Here is a 22,849-nt window from a genome sequence, read left to right as displayed (position 1 = left end):
AACAGAAGAAAACTATATATGTATTTGGTGTGTAATGGAATAATTAGATATATGTCTGTGTACGCATATGAATATCTAATGAGTGCGTACGACGATAGTGAAAGAAGGATTAAAAATGGTTTTAAACGGTATACCGATCATTTATTATTTATAATAAAGTTGATAGGTCCCACGGATAATCCAGGCGATATATCGTCCACCTATGATTTTACTTTAACCAGAAATGCGCTCTACATTTTCATCGTATCGCTCCACTTAGAAATCATGCTACATATATCTAGTTTTCAATTGATCGTATAATTAATTACTGTCTGTTCTTCGAAAGAAGACAGCGGAAGCCATAATAGCTGTTAAGTTCAGTATCGGGCAAATTTTATTTTAAATAGAAAAAAATTAAATAATAAATAAACGTGTGATTTTAATTGCAAATAGTAACTAAACTTTTTATTTAAATAAAAGTAATTTAAATAATTCCAAAAGTGATCTATTATTTCTTATTTGCAAATGAAAGATTATTTATTATTTGGATTGAGGTGGAAATCAGATAAATAGTTTTTGGTCTTCTCTTACTTCTTGTATTTTGGATATAAACGAATACGTGCGCGTTTTTTGTCTGCTATAGCAACCTTTTCAGGTATGCCGCCAGTGGTCGGGCCCGTCCGGAGGGCCTAGCTGCCTATAAAAAAATACAATTTCATTTATTATTTGTATTGACAAATAATAATTGAAATTGTATTTGCAAATAACAATTAACTTTATTATTTTAAATAATTCTATTTAGACTTGCTCAAATAATGAATAATTTATTTGAATATCCAAATAACAAATATCTAGTTATTTAAATTTTTATTTAAATAATTATTTATTTATTGCCCAACACTGGTTGCGTTCATCCCTCTTACTCGAAACCTCCAACATAGTAAACAGCGAAGCGGACAGTTATTGTATTGTATTGTATTATAAAAGGATTAATGATTACAAACCGTGCTGGTGGACTAAAAATAAAAAAAAAAGGAAGGAAAAGAGAAAGAATAATAAAATGTTCGATTGAATCGCGCATGATGGGACACTTTCTAATCGGTAACGTATTCGATGCACGAAGAAAAGGACGAGATTTATTATTTACAATATACACGGTTTATCGTCCAGAACATAATTTTACTCACACAATAAAAACTTTTACATAATAATGGCGTTATCACGTAGTAATAGTTTTCATTTAGGTGAATTGATCATGCTACGACACGATGCAACGATTCTTTTATACTCGTTCACGTAACAATGTGTGTATTCATATTCGTCGCCATTAACGATAGTGATGTACCGTCGGTTTACAAGCTTGTAATTGTTCACAGGCTATACATGCTCACTGTAAATTGTACGGCTCACAGTGATCGAGCTTAAATATTATAGAAATCGTGTTCCATCGTGAACGCACGTGGCCGAGCAGGCACACGCACGCCATCGCGCCATTTTCAACTCCGCTTCGTATACTTACGGAAGTACGGTAATCGACGCGAAATTACCCGTAATCATTCTGAACCTCGGGAACACAAGTGATTGTACAATTCTCAAGAAACGTGATTCGATCATATCGCTCTCGATGGGACCTCGATTAATTGGGGTTTGATCGTTGCTGTACTACTTACCCCGAGTATCCGATATTCGGTATTATTACTATCATGTGTGTATATTACTTGAAATTAATACATTTCGCAGCGATAAGTCAAGCATAAATGACTACTACTCCTCCCAACTGCGAGGATACGTGAACAGCAAGTCGCCACGACGTGAAAACAAAACTCAATGCTTATCGTAATATCTGCGTTTGATGTTACACGATTCTGTGTGCAACGAAAATGTTATACTATCGTAATTACGGTGAATTATGTACAGGATACAAAAATAATTCTCAGTTTTCGCAAATGAATCTCAATTGAAATTAGAATCTACGTCTACTAGATCTTTCGTTCGAATCTCGTGGAGAGACGGTGTGCTCAAGATTTCGAATTGGTCAAAATGTTAACATTCACTTTTCATTCTCGTCGCGTGTAGAATATACTGAAACGGACATTACCGAGATCCAAGAGGTTAGAACATACGTTCGTTCATTTATTTGATTGAAATTGGTGTTTCAAATTAATTTCGTAAAAGAAGAAAGATGTAATTTCGATTTTTCGATGGAGTTTTAATTATCCTGGTCTTACCTGTGATCCAATTAAACAAGAGGCCCCACTATGTTTTCTATTAAACGTCGGAAAAAGTTCCATGTTCCACAAAAATGATCTAACAACAATGACATCGTTAGAATGTTCATTTAGCTGATACTCAGTTTGTATTTTTCATTTGGTGTTCGATTGTTTCTACGAGTTTGAGAATGGTCGACGAGTTCGAAATGTGTGTCCTCGTGTTAGATTGAAATTTCAGAGTACAACGCGAAATGCGTTTCTATTGTTAGAAGGACAACAGAATGTGAAATTATGCGAGTACATACACAGTTAGGAGCAAAACTGATCACACACACTTTAAATCAGAGTAACTTTTTTATGAATGGACCAAACGACTTGAATTTCTCGGTAAGGCTAGAAAAATTAGTTTAGTGAATGACGTATAAAAAATATGTTGAAAAATGTAACGTGGTCGGAATTGTGAAAAACAATAGTAAAAATTGTTATTTACAATTTAGCTGGGCCAATAACGAAAATTTAAAAGATGTGTTTGGTTAATTCGTATAAATTATATACATTCTGAAAATTTCACTGAAATTGGTTAATTGGTGTACGAGTTATAAACAATTAAAAGTGGTAAAAACTGCAACTTTTTAAGATCTTCAGCTTTTTTACCACTTTTGATCGATTATAACTCGTAAACCAAATAACCAATTTCAATGAAATTTTCGGAGCGTATATAGTTTATATTATAGGTTATGAGACCAGCTAAAAAAGTCGTAAAAATCAATTTTTACTATTGTTTTTCACAATTCCGGCCGAATGCATTTTTCCAACATATTTTCTAGACGTCATTTGTTAAAGTACTTCTTCTAGCCTTACAGAGAAATTGAAGTCGTTTGAAATTGTGACATGCGGCGTTTTTCCTTGCAACCACAGATATTCCCCTACACTCCAGTCACGTGACTGATTCGGTACCGGCAGAGAGAGGGGGTAACTTCCCCTCATCTGGCGACTCCGCGTGTAGCTGCGATACCTACTCTAACGTAGGTAATAAAAGGCACGGCAAGAAAGCGATTTCGGCCTCAGTTCTCATAAAAAGTTCGGTAAACGAATAATATCACATCGCTTCGAGGGGAACACATGGCACGTAAATCCGCGGGAACTTCTTCCGGCGTACAATAGCAACGTCACGAGTGTCTAGAAAGATTAAAGGGATAGTAGGGTGAAGGAGGATCTTATCTGTTTCAATTTCCAATCTATTTGTTTCTGGTAACAATAATCTGTCGCCTCGGTACGTCGTTGTCGGTAAAATTCTTGTTCCTCGACTCCGCGCGACAGTTTAATATTATATCAAGCACCATTGCGTTGCCGCGTGTGTGTGTTCGGGTCGATCGATATGGAATATGGATCATCGTAAAATGGCTGGCCGCGCGTGCGCGCGTCTGCGTCCGCGTCCACGTGCGCGCGATCCTTACTTATTTGTACGTAAAATTATTTTTCTCATTATACTGATGCGTATCTAGACTTCTGTTCCGTTACGAACGTTTATTTAGAATATTATTTCAATGAGCAAGTAACTAGGAGAGCCTTTGTTTTTTTTTTATTTACTTCATTATTTCCATTTCTCGAGTCCGTTGTTCGCCGTTTTCTCTACCCTCTTATTTTGTTTTCTCTTCTTATTCTTTCTTTTTTTTTGTTTGTTTGTTTATCTGGAATCTCGTTCGAATTTGTTAACTAAACGCGACACGAGTGCGCGAGCACACGCTTTACGTCCCGGTTGTTTATATACGTCTTTTTCTCGGCAGTCGACGCGAGCAATTCTCAAATTCCGACTTAAACGAATTTTCATTAAGATTAAACTTAAATACCCACTCACACGCTTTCACGCACTTCTTTCGCTTCTACTTTGTGTTCATAGTACCATTCGCGCGCAGTCTTTCCCGTTCTACATAATATCATCTTTTTTTGCCCCCACTCAACCGTACTATTCTCTTAGTTAATTTTCTTTTCAGTCACTTTCTATCTGGTTTTTCGTATTTTTTTTCTTTTTATTTACAATGGATCCATGCCTCCCGAATCGTGCTCGCCGGATGCGAGAAAGAAACAGAAAGGTGTAGTTGCAGTTGGACAACAGCGAAGCGAAGCGTACACGACGAATTGACACGGAACGAAATCAACCCTCAATTGGTAGGGTGTGATGGTGGCATAGGTCGGGCCTGTCCAACTCGCGGCCCGTTCTCCCACTTCTGCACTCCGATGGGCGGCAACGTTCCCCCACCACTTGACACGGTAGTCGGTCGTACCGCCTTAACCCTTATAGCCTTGTAGCCCCTTATAGCCCCTATATAGCCTTAACGTAGCCAACCAAAATTTATGGATTATTTAAAGCCTTTTGTGTTTAACACGTTTACACAAATTCTCATTTTAACACTATAAATTAATATATTAGCGAGCAAAGAATGGACATTCAGAGACATTTTGCAATATCTTTAGAGGAACATTAACAAATTGTTGAAAGAAATGCAGTAAATGGCTACACAAGGATGATGTAGTGGGGGAACGAACTGATTAATGGTGGAAGGACCGTGTGACCAGCGACGAAGACGTTGGACAGGCCTGACATAGGTGACTCAATCAGTTTCATTGTTATAGCTGACTATTCAACTATTCGCTATTCTATAATACTTTAGATAGACCGTTAGAAAAACGATGAACATCTCGGGGCTGACAAACGTACCGGCAGAAACTATAAAAATTCAATTCTTGACATGCGAGTGTATATGTACTATGTATACTTCTTTCATGAACTTCTCGTAATATGTATCATCCGGAACCATTGGTTGTAAAAAAGCTTGCAAAATAGTGTCGGTGATATCAATAAAAAAGTTGTGTTATACGTCACGCTGTACCACAGGCCTGTCCAACTCACGAGCCACTTGGCCCGTTCCTCCACTTCTTCGTTCTGCTGAGGTGGGCGGTGACGTTCCCCCACTTCTTCATTTCGCTAAGGTGGGCGGTGACGTTCCTCCACACGGTCGACGGTCATACCGCCAGAAGTAGTGGGGGAAAAGAAGTTGGACAGACTGCTGTACGATGATCCTTCAAAGCAGATGAATATTACATTCTTCATATTAGTCTCTACTTTTCAACTGCCTGGGGTCACCATCATCTTCCGAGAACTTTTGTTCGCTAATTGTTGTGTTTATCGAATTGAAACGATTATAAAATTATATGAAAATGACGAGGACCACAAAGATCTTTCAAAAAGACACTAAAGATATTCTCCACTTGAAGGATCACTCAGCCATTGTTTACACAATACGTATACGCGTACTGGCTCGAAACGAAATTCAATATTCTACTTATTTCCTTGACTGGCAGTTCAGAGAGAGTTCTGCTAAACTTATTCTAAATTATTATTCAACTTGGTAATCGACAAGTTCACGTTCTAGTATATGTATTATATCTGGCGTTGAACGCTAGGTCAGACCGGGCGATCTCACTCCACCGTATCAATTGAGAACTAATTCATCCGCAAGAACTCATTGGATTCACTATGTCGTCGGCGTGTATAGATGTCGTTCTGTATATTATACATTGAGTCACATGTACACTCACTTCTCTCGGTGAATATCTTCTCACTCCAAGGGCGCAGTGTGGCGAATCGATTGCAAAAGTCCGTCAATGCTTCGAAGATAGTATCAGCAAGAACGCGTAGACAACGATACTTCTCTTGAAATGTTCGCCTGCGTTCGGTAGCGTCGCGCGCGGTTCAGTGGAAACTAGAAATCCTGAGTGTCGGAAATGAAAAGAAAAGAAAAACCGAACTCGGGAAAGCAGGGGTGTCGAGCACATCCTCTTCGATTCCATGGATGTCTTTATCAAATAAATGTACGTTTGTCTGGCATTCGGTGAGTCTCGAGATAGCCTAAAGCGGGCCTGTCCAACTCGCGGCTCGTTCCACCACTTCGCATTCCGTTAAGGTGGGCGGTAACGTTCTCCCACTACTTGACACGGTCGTACCGTCAGGCTTAAGCAGTGGGCGGTGACGTTCCCCCACTATTTGACACGGTTGACGGTCGCACCGCCGGAAGGCTTAACTGGCGGTCGAATGACCAGTTTTATATTTTTCATCTTACAATTATTGAAATTATAAAGTTGCTTACATAGAAATTGTTTCGATAAATTTCTTTATCCAAACACATATTGTGATAAAAATTGCACAAAATCTAAATGAACAAAGCCTTATCATTTTTGTCAGCTAAAACATTTTATTCGTTTTTAGTGCTCGGTAGGTTTAGTAGTAATGGGCGGTGACGTTCCCCCACTACTTGATTGACAGTAGGAGGACCGTGGCTCGCGACGCAAGAAGTTGGACAGACCTGCCGTCTAAAGTGTCAGTTCGATGGAATTTTGCGATTTGAACCACGTTTATATATACAATACAGTCGCGAGGATCCCTACAGGTGTGTATGTGTGCGCGTGTTCGTGTGTGTGCGTGTGTGTGCGTGCGTTTCGTTAAAGGGTTAAGGTGATGAGAGGAGGTCTACAACGACGATCGGCTTTAGATTGGAACGATCAAATGGTAATTGAGCTGATAATTTGTATACGTTCTCGTCGACCATGCATTTTATTCACATATTACAAAAAACGTTTTCTCATGGCGCACGGCTAATTGTAAGTGAGGAGCGTACCGTAATCTGCCCGTCTTTAATATTCTCCACTGTGTTTGTTTTATATATATATTTTTTTGTTTATTTTTTGGTTTGTCTCGCTAAACTTATAGAAGGAAGATCACTTTCTCGCATTCTCCTTTGATTCGTTCTCGATCGTGTCCTCGTGCTGCGATCGTAGGCGATCTGTCGATCGAGTGTCTCGACGGAAAACACACACACGCACACACGGGTGGAATCGATCATCGATCGGGCAGATATCGAGACACCCAGGCGATCTCGGATAGAATCTATGAAATCTCGGTGATTCGATAGCTTCGTCCTTTTCTGGCACACCTCCGGTCTTCTCCTTAATTCTCTCTTCTTCTTCTTTTTACATTTTCCTCCTCTTCGTTCCCTTCGCTACTTTTCGATCTCTTCGTGGTTACTCTCGAAGAACAGGAACTTCCACAATAAAATACAGACCACAGTGTTTCACGCGCTCTCTCTCTCTCTCTCTCTCTCTCTCTCTCTCTCTCTCTCTCTCTCTCTCTCTCTCTCTCTCTCTCACTCTCTCACGCGAAAGGTTCACGCTCTCTCTCACTTTCTCTCTCGTTGACGCAGTCACACGCTCACAGATCTAAAAGTCTATACTATTGTAGTATAATAATGTTCGTCCCCTATAATTGCGTAATCTTCGCAACACCGTCCATTCTCGTTTCGCTTCTCTACTGTATGGACATTATACGGTCTTTCTTTTTTTTTATTTCGTCGAATCGCGTTTTAATAGATTCCTCTCTTACTTCTAGGTAGTATAGGTAAATTTATGGGTGTACCTATATCTACCGAGTGCTGATATATAATGTATATGTACAATATACATGTACATGTATACCATTTATACCGGGGGTATACATGTACATATATATTTATATATACTTATTTGTATTTATATATTTATAATTAATATTATATACATATATGTATACATATATATTATATACATTACATATATGTATATATACATATATATATTTTTGTGTATGTGTGTGTGTATAATCACTTCGAGATGGTAATCATCGATCTACAATGTATGATTTCGTGTGCATGTATGTATGTCGGAGGTAGAAAAAATTATCGTTTGTATAAACAGATTCAAGCGAAGGAACGAAATACATTGTTTCAAATATATTCAATATCATTCCCCCTCTTGAATGAAAACATTCTCGGGAACACGTGTGATCGAGAACGTTCCCTGCATTGTCGCGATTTAAGAAAGCAAACATTTCAAAGAAGATAGAAAATATTTTTCACGCGTTATACGTGAAATCGTTGTGATTATCAGTGACAAATCCTTACGAGTTTCGACCATTGTAATTGCATGAACTATTTGAGGAAAATCGTGACGCAGATACAGTTCCAAATTCGTTTGATGGCGCTTCTGAATATTGCTTTATCACCGAAATCAATTTTTAGAAATGAGTAAACATTGGTATGTCCCGAAAATGTTGTACTTGAAAGGGACGATTCCTGAGGTCATTTGAAGTAACTTTTTCCTTTGCGAAAATGTTCTCCGTGGCTTTGTTCTCGAGTTATTAACGAAAAATGCGGCTACAATGGGCGGGTTCCGGCTCGGCTACGCCCATTGAACGCGACGCTGGCATTGGCCGGGGCGGATCCCATTCGCTGTAGCCACGCCCTGAATGATCCACGTTAATCGTTAATAACTCGAAAACGGTGCGGCGGAGAACATTTCCGCAAAGGAAAAAGTTACTTCAAATGACCCCAGGAACCTGTACAACATTTTTGGGACAGGCTGTAGAATAAAATTTCTTCCCTCTCTGGCGTTGGTATATGTATGTAACATGTTGCGCGTATCTAACAATAAGTAGATATTTCTGGGCTTTCTTTTATCTCCGACTGGTTCTCCGTGTGCTCGAGTATCTATGCTGTTTCTTCTTATCAATTAACGATCGTACGTCTCTACAACATAATGCAGTTTAGTGGGTGTTATTAAATATACATTTTAGAATTTGGTACTCTCGTCGAGACATTTCGTCGCGCGATACTTTTATCGTACTTTCGTTCTTCTTTCCTCGGTCTATTCTCTTCATCGAATTCTTTCCATCTGGTTTGCACCTTTATATTTTGTTTCGTACTATCAGATTTTCACTGGTATCCCCTTTACTTCGGCCCTGGGTTCTATCTCTGTATCCACTCGCCACTTTGCCCGCGATGTATTCAATTTGTTACTCGAAAGTTAAGAATCGCTTATACTATTTCTTTTTCTTTTTGTTAATAAGAAACAGAAATAACAGAACAAATGATGTAGTTTTAATGTGAACTGTGATTTGTGAAATATGTAATTTCGTCACTTAACAAATTCGAAAATCAGGGTTAGGACTTTCGTATACTATTAAATTTTAGATTAGATTTCTTGTGGCAACCATTTCATCTTTTTGGTCTCGCGAGTAATCATGAATTATTTTCGATAAATGACACTAATTGATTGTATTCGATAGTTTACAAATAATATCGAACAGCTTTAAGAATAATTCGTTTATAGGCTTGCGTTAAAATATTAGTCGATCATTCTGAACACTTCTTGTTAAGCTGTATGTAGATATTATACGTTTCAATTACAATTGAAAGTGTTATTTCTGTGCAATCAATAATGATTAATAATCAAGTCCAATTATTAGTTACAATTACAAGTAATTCATTTCCGTCGCAGAAGTCAGATTTCTATAATTTTCCGAAGATGTGTGTAGCTCTCTTGAAAGTCTCACTTATTTATGATATTAACAATTTCCGCTCTATTTAGTTTAGTTAATATCGACTGTAAACTCTTCTAAATATCTTTGTCATCTTTAAGAGCTATATACATTAGGAGTGAGGAACTAATGATCCAATAAAGAACACATTAATATTGAACAGTAACATACTGTAAGCTTCTATAATTCCTTAAATCCTCTTATTATAATTTTCATTTTAATTATAATTTTCATGGCACGAGGAGGAAGTAATGTACGGCTATTTATATTTTTATCGAGATTGAATGTTCAATTAGATAATTAATGTGTAGACACTCTGAATAGAATAAGTGATCCTAAACTTTTGAGTGGTAAAGCAGATTTCCTTTTGCATAAAGATGATTGTAAACTCTAAGTTGAAGAACCGGCGAGATGGATGCGCATTTTAGACTCCTTTCGATCGATATATTCTTTTCATATATTTTATATTTCTTCAAATGTAGATTGCTTTTTAGTAACACAACGTATGTAATATGTATTATGAAGATATTCAACAGTTATTCATCTATCACGACTCATAGAGTTTGTTATAAAATATTAATCAATTACACGAGTACCTTTCAATAAACTATATAACCATAAAAAAATGTTCAAAACATCGAAAGGCGTTATACCGAACTGTTAATGTAATATCATTTTTAAAATATGTCATCTTTGTCAACGGTACAATATTTTTATTCTCAATATTTCAATAATTTCTAACAAATGCCCTCATCATTAATTCTTTCACTCCACAACAATAACAAATTTTACAAACTCGTGCCAATTTTTTCAAGACAATATCTTTACAAGTGCAACAGCCTAATACAGCAAACATTGTTTAATATTTTGATTTATTAGAAAAACTATTTAAAGAATATTGCAATTTTGTATTCAACTTCCATATATAGATATTTTCAATTAGTGTTCCATCAATTTCACAGACAAGGTACTGCGAGTCAATGAACGATTATCTACGTTGAAATTATGAACACACCTTCGAACTGTGCAATATCCGTCGCAATCGATTGCCTCCGAAATTAGTATATATGGGTACAGTAACCCATCAATCCATCAATCATAACCCATCAAAGCAACGTCAGTTTAGTATGGCGCATTGTTTGGCACTGATCCTCCCCGATTCTTAATTTCGTAAATCAATTCTCAACTGAAAAAGAATGTGGTCGAATCTGTGTATGTAAGAGAATAAAACTCATTTGTTGCTAGCATTATAGCATATACATACAACAAATTGTATAGGTGCAACATCATACTGTATATCAGACCTGGGCAACTCTCCCCACTCCTAGATTCTCCCCGCCAAACTGTATTGTAAGAGGGGGATGGGGAGAGTAGGATCTCGAGGCAGAGCACGGTAGGGGCAATACGAAATAGTAGTGGGGCACCGCTACGTTGATAACGGAGGAATCGATACACTGAAATAGTTGATATCGGGGTAACCGGTACACTGGTAGTGGGAGAACCAGTACGTTGGTAGTGGGGAAACCGATACATTGAAATAGTTGATAGTGGAGGAACCGGTACACTGAAATAATTGATAGTGGGGGAACTGGTACGCTGGCAGTAGGGGAACTGATACACTGAAACAGTTGATAGTGGGGGACCGATACACTGAAATAGTTGATCGTGGGGGAACCGGTACACTGAAATAATTGATAGTGGGGGAACTGGTACACCGGAACTAGTACGCTGGCAGTGGGAGAACTGATGCACTGAAACAGTTGATAGTGGGGGCCCGATACACTGAAATAGTTTATAGTGAGGCAACCGTTACATTGAAATACTTGATAGCGGGGTAACCGGTACACTGGTAGTGGGGAAACCAATACACTGAAATAATTGATAGTGGGGAGAAATCGTTACACACATTGAAATACTTGATAGTAGTGCACTACTATCAATATACTGTATATATATACACTGAAACAGTCGTGAGGGAACCGTCACACTGGTAGTGGGGGAAGTGATACACTGGTACTAGGAGTTCGTGAGGCGACAGAGGGAAAGGTGCCCGGGCCTGGTGTATACTATAATAACATTTTCTGATCAAAACGATTTCTAACATGTGATTTATAAGATCTGACATTTGAGACGCAACAACCTAATGGTACCTCAGTGGCGTCGACTTTGAGCGAATTAGAGCAGAAGATGAGAGGTATGTAGACGTGGGAGATAAACGATTCGATGATCAAAGGGAAGGGAAACGGCGTCTGTCAGGCGGTGCCGAATCCATTGAAATGTTTGATGATTGTTTTGTCCGGAGCGAACCGTATGCATAAAACATGGACGCGGTTCGGTGTCGGAGGCTGCGCGGATCTTCTGTCGTTGTCGAATAGATAACAGCGTGCAACGAAGATACAACGAGGGAGGGGTTGGGGGTGAGGGGCGCGATGCTTTAGTTACAAGCTTGGGCTTCCCTGCTGTCGATCGATCGTCGGACCGAAAACGTCGATGCTCGATACACTTCTTAAGGCGGATGTTTTTCTCTTGCTTCGCTGTCCGAGTCGTTTTACACTCTTTCGATTCTCCCATGTTTCGCCGATCTATCGTCTGCACATGGCCACGATTGACTAAAATGTATATTGCAATATGAAGTTGGCAGTTTTCGTTACAACGCGATTTGAAGTCACATGGTCTTCTTGTGTGCACGCCCGTGCGATTCGATTCTTTTTTTGTCTTTCTTTTAATCGTCTCGACGACGATGACCACGGGTCATCTGATGACTTGCTGATTGACCGTGTCACTCTCATAGGAACATTTTCGTTCTCGGTATCCTCTCGTTTGCCCGCTGATCCTCTCAGATCAGTGCTCCACGGGTTAGTGCACGTAGCCGAGTCATCGATTACTCTTGTATCCATTATTTCCCGTACTTCCCGTTTCAGGGTATATTAATAATTATTACATAGGATTATTAGGATGGGTAGTACAAAACGATAGGAGATCGTATCGATGCAAAAATAATGTTACAGACCGAGATAATTAATTCTCTTTTTGAAACTTCGTTGCATGAAGGGAGCTTTTATAAACTGTGTTAATGTTTTTCCAATGAAAATTTTCCATTCTAGAAAATTTGAAGTTAGCCTACGATTATTTGTTGTTATTGCAAGTATAAAATTCTCCTTCACACGATGAAGCTTAAGAAAGTTCCAATATTGTTAGTGCAGTAAGTACAATTGAACACTCTGTAGAATAAAATCTTTTACTTTAGGTGCTCGTCGAACAAACTTTACTCTGCATTCTTCATTTATTTTTACATGTTGAAAAACTAAGAAACTTGTTGATACCATTGTTATTACCATTGTTGGTTGTTTTTATAATTAATTAGGAGAGTCAATGTTTATTTTTGTGTCTTGGTCTATCTAAAATTATTGAAATCCCAAAATCCTTAGGTTTGAATTTTTATTTAATCATCACGAATTTCTCGTAAAATACATTTTTAGTGAAATAGTTTTTATTTTGTAGTATATATATTACAAGATCTCTGTAAGAATTTGTTATGTTGTTTTTTACTAAGCCTCTCGGTGGCAAAGAGGAGGAAAGTAACTGTAGTTCCGATTTAAAATATTGCTACCTGGTATTGTAAAATTTTTTATACTTCAGAGTGTTTTCAATGGTCAATATTGAACAAACAATTTTCAATTACATTATTATACAATTTTTCAATTTTCACCATTCATATGTACAAAATATACTGGGAATTTATTAAGTAACGCTGGAAATGTTCTGAACGATGCCAGTAAATAAAAAATAAATTACAAAACCAATCACTTATATTTTTAGTATTTCTGGTGTGAGAATGCCATTAATGAAGTGTGGTAGAACCTCTTTTATCAAAATATAAACATGATATGCAGACGTACTAAACGTTTCAACTAATCGAACCATTTTTGGAAATTGATAGAAAGTTAAAAATTTTTAATTAGATATTTTCGATAGGTAAACAAGATCGGTAATGTTCAACGAAAATCTGAATGAATTCCTTAATATATACAGAAGGTTCTAAATGACATATAAGAAAAATAAGTGTCTCATTATTTAAAGATCCACTTATTCGAATACTTGTGGTCTGTTAATTCGGATAATCGAGGTTCTATAGTAATAAGGATATTTCAAATGAAAATGATCCTATATATGGACTCCTTTAAACGTTTTTTAATTTCATTAGTCAACGTTCTTAACACGTATAATTCACAATCAATGAAAAGACTGTATTAACAAAATTTCTTGACTGAATCTCGTTGTATTTCGTTCATTGTTCACGTTGAACAGATATAACAATAAGTTATGCCAATTTCTTCAATGTTAAACTCTAACTTCCACGGATTAACACTGACTCACGGTTCCAATATGGCGTCCACTAACCTATGGAGTACTGTACCACGTGACAAATTTTTACGCTAAGGCGTTACAAGAAATCATTGGTCCGAACCGAAAGATGGGCATCTAATAACAAATTCTCGACGCTTGGCAATTGAAAAGTTTCATTTTGAGCAATTACGTGTTTTTTTTCTAACCTTTGATTTTTATCGAATAACCGGTTCACCATGCAGAGTGGCGACGCGACACTTCTACGTATGAACGACACACGTTGCGACGCAGACGGTTTTTTCGTCACGTAAATCTCCGTACAAACTTTATCAGCGAATTTTGCAGCTAAAAAAAGGAATTTTATATAACGAGGAGTAATACTCCATAAAATACTAAAATGTACTCGGGAAGTACATACATATATCAATATGTCCAATTTCTATGCAAAAAACAAATTGTCAGTGCCAATTATAATCATCTACATTCATAAATTATTTGAATGTTTTACTGTATTAAATATAATCATTTATATAATTTAATTTATAAGATTCTCAATGATTGTGCACTATCAAACAATTAAGTTAAACCACTTTTTGTTGTTAAACATTCGTTGAATTATAGTATGAAGTTATAAATTATAATGTGCTCCAAAAATAGGTGAATTTTTTTGGATCCCGTGACATCATCCTTAGACGTACTTTCAGGATATTCAGGTACTTTCAAATATCAAAATTATACTGATGAAGCTCGTACGGAAATCCGTGGTCCAGTTAATTTCGAATTGCGTACACGACTTTGCATGCTGATCGTTTATAGTTGAGATCAAGAACTGCGTATAGATCCGAACGTCGTAGTCATCGTCGTCAATATTATCATTCGAGTCTCTTTGGAACATATTCTCACTCGCTGCATACCAATCATCCAACACGCTTTCCACGATTAATCGAATATGACTGTATATATGTATATATAATATAATATATGCGTATATATATACTCATGCATATATATGTGTATATAATATGTATGAGTTTATAATATACATATATAGTATGTATATACATATATACTTCTCGAGTCCTTCTCTCACCTATTGTTTCCGGTTTCAAACATTAGCTACCGATCGAACGGACAAACGTACGTACTCACTTCGGTCCCCCGACGTGCCTCTCTCTCTCTGTCTCTCTCTCTTTCTCTCTCTCACACACACTCTCTCTCTCTCGCGCTCTCTCTCTCTCCAGTCTACTTTATTTTGTTTTTATTCCCCTATACTTTAAAAGTGATTTACCTAAATATGTGCGAACAGTCACATTCTCGTGTGTACTACATTTTTTGCGTATATATATTTATATATATATATAATATGTATATATATGTATATATATAATATGTATATATTACTTCGCAATAGGTACTCTCTTTTTTTTTTCTTTAACGAATACAATCGCTCTGTATAAAACTTGTATTTACAAGATGATCGATTTGTATAGTATTTAGTAGGTTCCTATTCATTTTGCTTCGCTCTCGTCCTTTTCATTTCCGGTTTCACTTCTCCCCTCTCTCTCTCTCTCGCTCTCTCTCCTTCACACTTATTCTTTTCTCCCACTCTCACGTAATCCCCAGATGCTCGCGCGTCGATGGTGCTCTTTCGGTGATTAACGATATTATTTATAATTTATATCTATATGTGTATATATATTTATATGTATATACATATGCACACGTACAGACCGTATACATATATACGTACATATACATATATGTATACATTTATATATTCCGGTAATATAATTACGCGATATACTATGTAGGTGCCCGCAGATAACGCGAATTCTGTGTCTCATCAACGAATTTTTTTGCAAACTCTTTTAATGTTTTCTTTTTTCTGTTTCTTCGTCTTCATCCTGCCAGAGGACAAGAGATCTTCGTAAATTTTGTGAATCTCCTTTAAAATGTTTTCATACATGTACAGGGTGTTCGGCGAACGATGGAGGAAAATCGAAGAGACGATTCCTTGTTTAAACTTAAGGCGAGAATCAAGGGGAAAATTGTGGTGATTTCGGCTTCGTTTGTAAGTTATTAACATTCTCGGAGAATTCTAATAGTTGATGACGCAGAAGTACAGCCGAAGTCACATTTTGTCGTTCTTGGTTTTCGTTTTATATGTGAAATCATCTTTTAAATTTTGTCGTTCTTGATTTTCGTTTTATATGTGAAATCATCTTTTAAATTTTCTCTCAATTGTTGCTGAACGCACACACTCTCTCTCACTCTCTCTTCCATAGCATATATATATATATATGTATATATATTTATATTTACATATATGTACATGTACGAGCACATGTATATATATATTTATACATATACATATAACAGTATCAATAATAATAATAACAATAGTAATAATAATCATAGAAGTAATAATAATAATAATTGACCGTGGTCGGTTCGGAGGAACTGGCGCGCAGATTCGAGGCAGGTGTTGCTGAATTAATGAGGATGAATCGTTTCGAGAATTTTTGAAGAATCATCTCGTTGAAAGCGTTCCAAAGATCAACGGTTCTTGGTATTGTGTACATAGTTGGGCATCTAGGGGTAGCGTTAGTCGATCATTGACCAAATCGATTTTTCGAGTTACACGGTATTATTCTATACATACAACCGTTGCTTCTGTAAAATTCGATTTTTCTGTTAGAACGTTTTCAAGAGTCCTCTTTGCAATTGGCCGAAAAGGATTCAGTTTCATTTTACTCGGTTTAACCCTCGAACACTGGAGCCATATTGACATGCACCTCTTAATACAACAGTTCCAGCTTTTCAAGAACTTGTTTTACCCCTCGCTGCGAGTTCTAGGCCCATGCCAGAGTCATTTCTGACTCACACCGATATTTCACTAGTACAGTTTTAGTCCGATATAACACGACGGTTCGGAACCGTTTTTAACACCTGGGAGTTACGAATGACTCCGGCATAGCATACGGAGGGTTAACAAAAGAAAAAATATGAAGAGAACCTTTGTATATATACAATATTCGCACACGAGTATAATGTAAACCTATACGTAGGTATTGCGGTTTACTTTGATCCACGTTTGGTACACATGTTACCGCATCCTGTGTCCGAAGGTTAGCAATGCTCGATCTGTGATCTACGTAATTATGTATATCTTGATCGTGCAGGTTGTTTCATCCGAAGCATAGTAGTATAAGCATTTTATTTGTAATTACACCGTCACATTTTTCAATAACCATTTGTGAAACACGAATTATTTCGGATTCGAAAGTTCTTAAATTTTCCATTGTTTCAAATTGTGTTTATTCAAATGATCGGTAAGTTTCTATTGTGAAAAAAGCACTGGCGTTTCTGGAGAACACTTTACACTATCTCTCGAGACCTTGCAGGAAATACTTAAGAGGTTCTGCTTCTCGTGGAGCATCTTATGCAAGGTGTGTCACGAAAAATCTATTTACGTTTTTTTCGACTATTTACAATTACCGTCGTACATTGTTCGAGTATTCTTTTTTTTGGAAATTTATATTATTTATTAAATCTGTTCGGAACTCAATGTGGATTTGCGAGACTTGACAAAGTGTAACCGTCAAAAGAATTGAATACTTAAAAAGCAGTAGGTACACTTCGCGCTCTAAACATTCGCTGTAGGAATTTCCACTGCTTATAGATGAATGATATGTGGCTAGAATATGCTACCGTCGTCGTAGCCCTGAGAATGTAGGCTCTGGTCAACCGAAGTTGAAACTTTAAGTGAAGTCAAGTCAATCGGATACAACTACGTCGCATGCAATCGTGTACGATATTGTAAACAGTATAAAAGTGATTGTAGCGCATTGGAATCAAAGATGATGTATCCTGCACCGCGTATTACACATAATTCCTTTAACCAAAAGACGGAACTTAACCGTTGGTAGACACAACTATAAAATTTTGCAACCAACTGTATTATTTAGGAATAAATCTCTGTTCGCTCACGGAAAATGGACAGCATCTCTAATTCGTCGCTTGAGAGAAAGAAAGAAAACGAGCAGGTTCCCTAATTCGATTATCCCGTCGGCTGTTTCATTTCTATTGTTAGGTAAAACTCGTTTAAGCTTAGCCTAACCTATTATGGTTTCCCACTAGCTATGGAAGAGCTTTCTCTCGAGTGACTGTTCTTTTTCGGTACGTGCCAGTTCCTCGTGTAGACGCGCACACACGGCTCATAGATCTCCAACGGAAATAATAGGCACACGTACATAACGTACATACGTACAAACACGTGGGGCATGCATGAATGCATACGTGATATACGTATGAATAAATGCATATAGACACTATAAAATATATCACAACGATAAAACGCTAATTTTACCATTTTTTACTCTCTCTCTCTCTGTCTCACACACGTTCGCCGATCCCTTCACGCTATAATAGAGACTCCAATTAGATAACGGATGTACAATTATATATAAATTGCATTAATAATGCTTCCGGTGGGGCGGACGTGGAAGTATCTCGATACTTACATTATATATGTAATCGTAATGCGTGCGGATAGAAGAGACGGACACGAGGGTCAAGAATGTTAATGCGCGTCCCGTCGCCACCCCGCGTGGACCGGCTGAGAATCGATTTCCGTCCCTTCTTTCCCGTTTCCCGTCCGCCATGTTTTCCCGTTGTTCGCGCGCGTCCGCCGCGCGGCGAGACGAATACAATATCCTTTTCCCGCCGTATATATATATATATATATATATATATATATATATATATATATATGTATGTATGTATGTATATATATATATCCGCCAAAAATAATAAAGTGTGGATGGGCGAGTGCCACGAGAAAGCGGTCCTCGCGACGAGATTCGGGCCGGGCCGGGTCGGGCGCGGCGTCGCTAATGGCCGTCGTTAATCGAGAAACGTATCCTTAACCTGTGCAACGATGCGGCCCTCGGGGTCGGCAACGGGACGGCAAAAACACGAACTTCCCTCGGCCACTTCTTCCGTATACATTCGAGGGGGATGGCGACCAAGGAGATCCTCTAGCAAGATTACCTACTTTTATAAAGAATTCTCGCGGAGTACCAAGGCAAGAAGCTCCTTATTAAATGCACAATGAGCAAAGAGCGTCTGGCAAACGGACTGTTTGGCGATTGCAGAGAAGAGTGGGCGGCGGAGACCGGTGGAAGAGAGAACGGGGTGCGCGGAAACGTAGGGGTGGGAGGGGGGGGAGAGAGAAAAGAGAGGAACGAGGTACCGTGAATCGAGCGAGTGGGAGAGAAACAGATATGTTCTCGGAGACAGAGGGGTGAAAGAGGGTGGGTTGGGCGTGTCAGCTGGTCGATATCCTGAATGGCAAGCTTCCACGACCCAGTCTGCAGCCAGCAACCACGCTGGAAGAGACAGAAGAGGGAAAAAGGGGATGAGATGAGGCACGAGAGAACGATGGAGATAGGGGATAGGGGATAGAGAGCTAGCGGGGCGAAGAATGAGAGAACTAGAGACGCGTGTAGGGGTGTATGCGACGGGAATCTGGCGGATTCACGTCGGTATGCGTTCCCATGAGTGCAGGGAAACGCGCCGTCTGTGAACGAGCGAGAGAGGTGCGCGCACACACACATATACATACACGTACACAGAGAGTGAGAAAGAGAGAGAGAGAGAGAGAGAGAGTGCGACGGGAATGGAAAAACGCGCGCAGGCAGCATGGAGTATCCAAAAGACGGAAGTAGAACGGCATACAATTGGCGTTAATTAACTCAGCAAAAACGTACCGACGGAACAGCTACCCGGGGAAGACGAAGAGTCTCTCCACGGAAGCACCGCGCCGCGGTTGTACGTGAGTTCGAGGCCGAAGCTGAACCACCGGCGAGGATAAACGCGATCGCGACACATTCTCCGGGTCGCGTTCGTTCTCTGATAACCACTGGGGGCCTTGTTCTCTCCTGGATGGGACTTTTGTTCGAACGATTCAGCCGGATTTCACGCGAAAAACTTTCAGTCAGAAAGAAAGACGACTCCGAGGGGTGGGGGGGGGGTCTCTTTTTCTAAGCTTCTTATTCTCGCTCGCTCTTTCTCTCTCCCTCTCTCTCCCTCTCTCTCTCTCCTGTTTTGCTCCCTTTCTGGCCTGTTCGCGGCGATGTATCCCGTGATCTTCCGCACTCGCATGGGAAACTAGAATCGTTTTGTTCGAATTCGACCGAGAGAAACATGCTCCTTCCATCCGACCATCAACGGTTCGGACAAAGAAATTCGTGGGAATACATGTGTATTATATTCGAGAGCGTGGTCGCCTTGGCTCGCCATCCGTCTCGAGCTACAACTCGATTCGGACTAACGTTACATCCAATCGAATCGTACGTCCCGGGGAGCGTATATCTCTACGTAAACATTATCATCGCGACTACGTAGTTACAAGGGCTAAGGTAACTCCCCGTTTTTGTTGAGCCACGTACACGAACACGTACAGGGTGGTCGCGCGTCGCGACGATTCCACGGAAGTTACACGATTCCGAGGTTGGATCGCGGTTTTTGTGACAGAGAAGTGACGGAAATTACAAAAGTCTTCGCGTTTCGTCCGACGAGATTCTCCTATAAATGGTAAAAAACTGGTATAAAATGAAACGGACACATAACGTTCGTGGCAATAAAAAAGACGTTCGTGAATATCGGCTCCGCCTCGAAATGATGCGACTCGCGTCGAAGGCTGTATTTTTTTTTGTGTGTTCTTTGCTTGTCTGTTTGTTTGTTTGTTTATTTGTTTGTTTATTCGTTTGCCCGTGCTTAGGGTATTGCAGTTCCTTGGTTGTCGATTCTCTTAGAACGTTCGCTCGCGACAAAATTTCGATCGTGCTCACGGGGCGGCGCGTCAAGGATCATGCCACCGTCGACGCGCGGATAATCGTGTACGTGTGTCTCTGCACGAAATTGTGTGCCTAACACGGGTGCGCGTGTATGCGAGTTTCGCGCATACGTACGGGCACCGCATCCCCCTTACATACACTGATACTTAGAATGTACTTACTTAACGTATTAAGTCGCGCCAGTCTCCGGTAGTGAACCGTATTATATTTTTGTTTTTCCTCGTCTTCGATCGAAATAAAAACCATCCTCGGCTCGCTTGTACAACTTTTTTCTCGATTTTCTCTCTCTCTCTCTCTCTTTCGCTAGAGACACGCATACCGCACACGCATACACGTAGGACAGTAAACGCTCATACGCAAGCACGCACGCATACACACACACTCACATATGCAATCGCCCATGCCGTATATTCCCGATTCACGCGACTCTTTTCTCTTTTCCTTGATCTTATACACGCGAGCGCCATTCGAGCGACGATCGGCTGATTCTTGATCGTTTCTCTAGAGTGTCATCATGGCTGTTTGCGTTCTATGTTCTCAATTTTTTTTCTCCGGGATGAATATTTTCCCTCCGTCGGTCGGTGTCCCAATTCGAGCATTGCAATTTCTCTTACGTTTAGTTAACTTTACTATATTTATAATATGTATGTATATAATGGTAGCTAAATTGACAAGTGTTTATATCGAAGGTATTCTCTCTCTCTCTCTCTCTCTCTCTCTCTCTCTCTTTCTTCCCTTTTGTTTAAGAGCTACGTACCTAGACTGGCAATGTGTTAAAGGTATGCACGCTCGTGGAATTCGCCGTTCAGTGAATTTCGTTTCTCGTTGCTCTCTCCTATCTCTCCTTCCTGCTACTTCGGTCTCTCCGATCGCGTACGAAGCCTGTTTCCGTTGCGGCGCGCCGCGGCGCTGCAACACGCTGCACCGCGCTGCGCGCATCGCATGTCGTCACGCGATCGAACATCTCTCCACGTGGGTCTTTCCGGAAGTCAGCGAGCAGGGGAAACCGCGGGAATCGAAGATCACTTCGCAGGGGAATCTTACGAACGGAATTGTACGGTTGAAATAGTCACGAAGTAGTCACAGCGCGCGGTTTTTAGTTGTCCGGCATATCATATCGGTCTGACCGACGACTGTCTTTTTGTTTTATCGGCTAATCGAAGCACCGCTCGTTCTCGGAATCTCCAGCGACGTTTCTTTGGTCTGACACTTTCCCATTAATCGCTCTCGCCTTCTCACCACTTTCTATATACTTTTCTCCCTTGTCATCTGTTTCTCTCATTGTTTCTATTTAATAATCGTCGATTCTCCGAGGGTTAACTTATACAATTCTTCTACCTGCTTTCGTCTCGTAATAATCACAGCGTTATTTTTAGTCCGTTCCTCTCCCGCGGAACATATTAATTTCTGATTTTCGTAATTCTCTAGTTCTTCTCGCGAACTGATCTCACCATCTGCCCCAGCCTTAGTTCCTTTTCGATTTGTTTCTTTTGTTGTTTGTTGTTTGTATGCGCGTGTATGAGTATGTGTGTGAGGTGTGTGTTTACACGTGTCTCTCCGTGACCGTGTTTACGGTGTGTATGCGTACGTGGGTTTATGTCGGTTTGTTTGTTTGTTTGGTTTTTTTTTTTTTTAATACTTTCGTCTCTGTCTTTGATTGCACGTCCGTTTAAATGGCACGCGCGCGCACCGATCGTCCCGTTTCGCCGTTTACTTCGCCTCCTCGAGAAGCACCAGATCGTCCGCCACGACGTCGCTGATGTGCAGATATATGATCCAATACATTAGGTTGAAACAGACGAAGCATACCGGGAACACGATGCGGGAATACTTGTCGATATCCGACGGCGTAATACCTGGCAACAGAGGAGAATCAATGTATTATCCTATTCCTTTTAACGCTGAAATCGGAAACCAGCATTCCCTTCTTGTAGGTACATTGAACGGGATCGGTAACGCGATTACAGCGCAGATGTGGATACGATTTTATCATGGTTCGATTGGTCGATCCCTAGTCTCTACTTCCCATTAGCTCAACCCCTTCT

At 39.5% G+C, this 22,849-nt stretch overlaps 1 protein-coding gene across 15 annotated transcripts in view; it reads right to left on the bottom strand.

The window, feature by feature from the left end:
• Window positions 1–3,403: 3,403 nt before the first annotated feature.
• The window catches only part of Rdl (Resistant to dieldrin), a 143,946-nt gene continuing 124,500 nt past the window's right edge, over window positions 3,404–22,849 (bottom strand). For all 15 annotated transcript variants that reach the window (XM_076442580.1, XM_076442566.1, XM_076442572.1 and 12 more), the window contains one exon: window positions 3,404–22,660. In XM_076442580.1, the coding sequence (XP_076298695.1) occupies window positions 22,515–22,660 (146 nt within the window). In that variant the 3' untranslated portion in view covers window positions 3,404–22,514. The remainder of the gene's footprint in view (window positions 22,661–22,849) is intronic.

Source organism: Lasioglossum baleicum, chromosome 18 (assembly GCF_051020765.1).
Source record: "Lasioglossum baleicum chromosome 18, iyLasBale1, whole genome shotgun sequence".
NCBI lineage: Eukaryota > Metazoa > Arthropoda > Insecta > Hymenoptera > Halictidae > Lasioglossum > Lasioglossum baleicum.
Note: the sequence above shows the minus strand (reverse complement) of the source record. Positions and strands in the feature narration are given on the sequence as shown.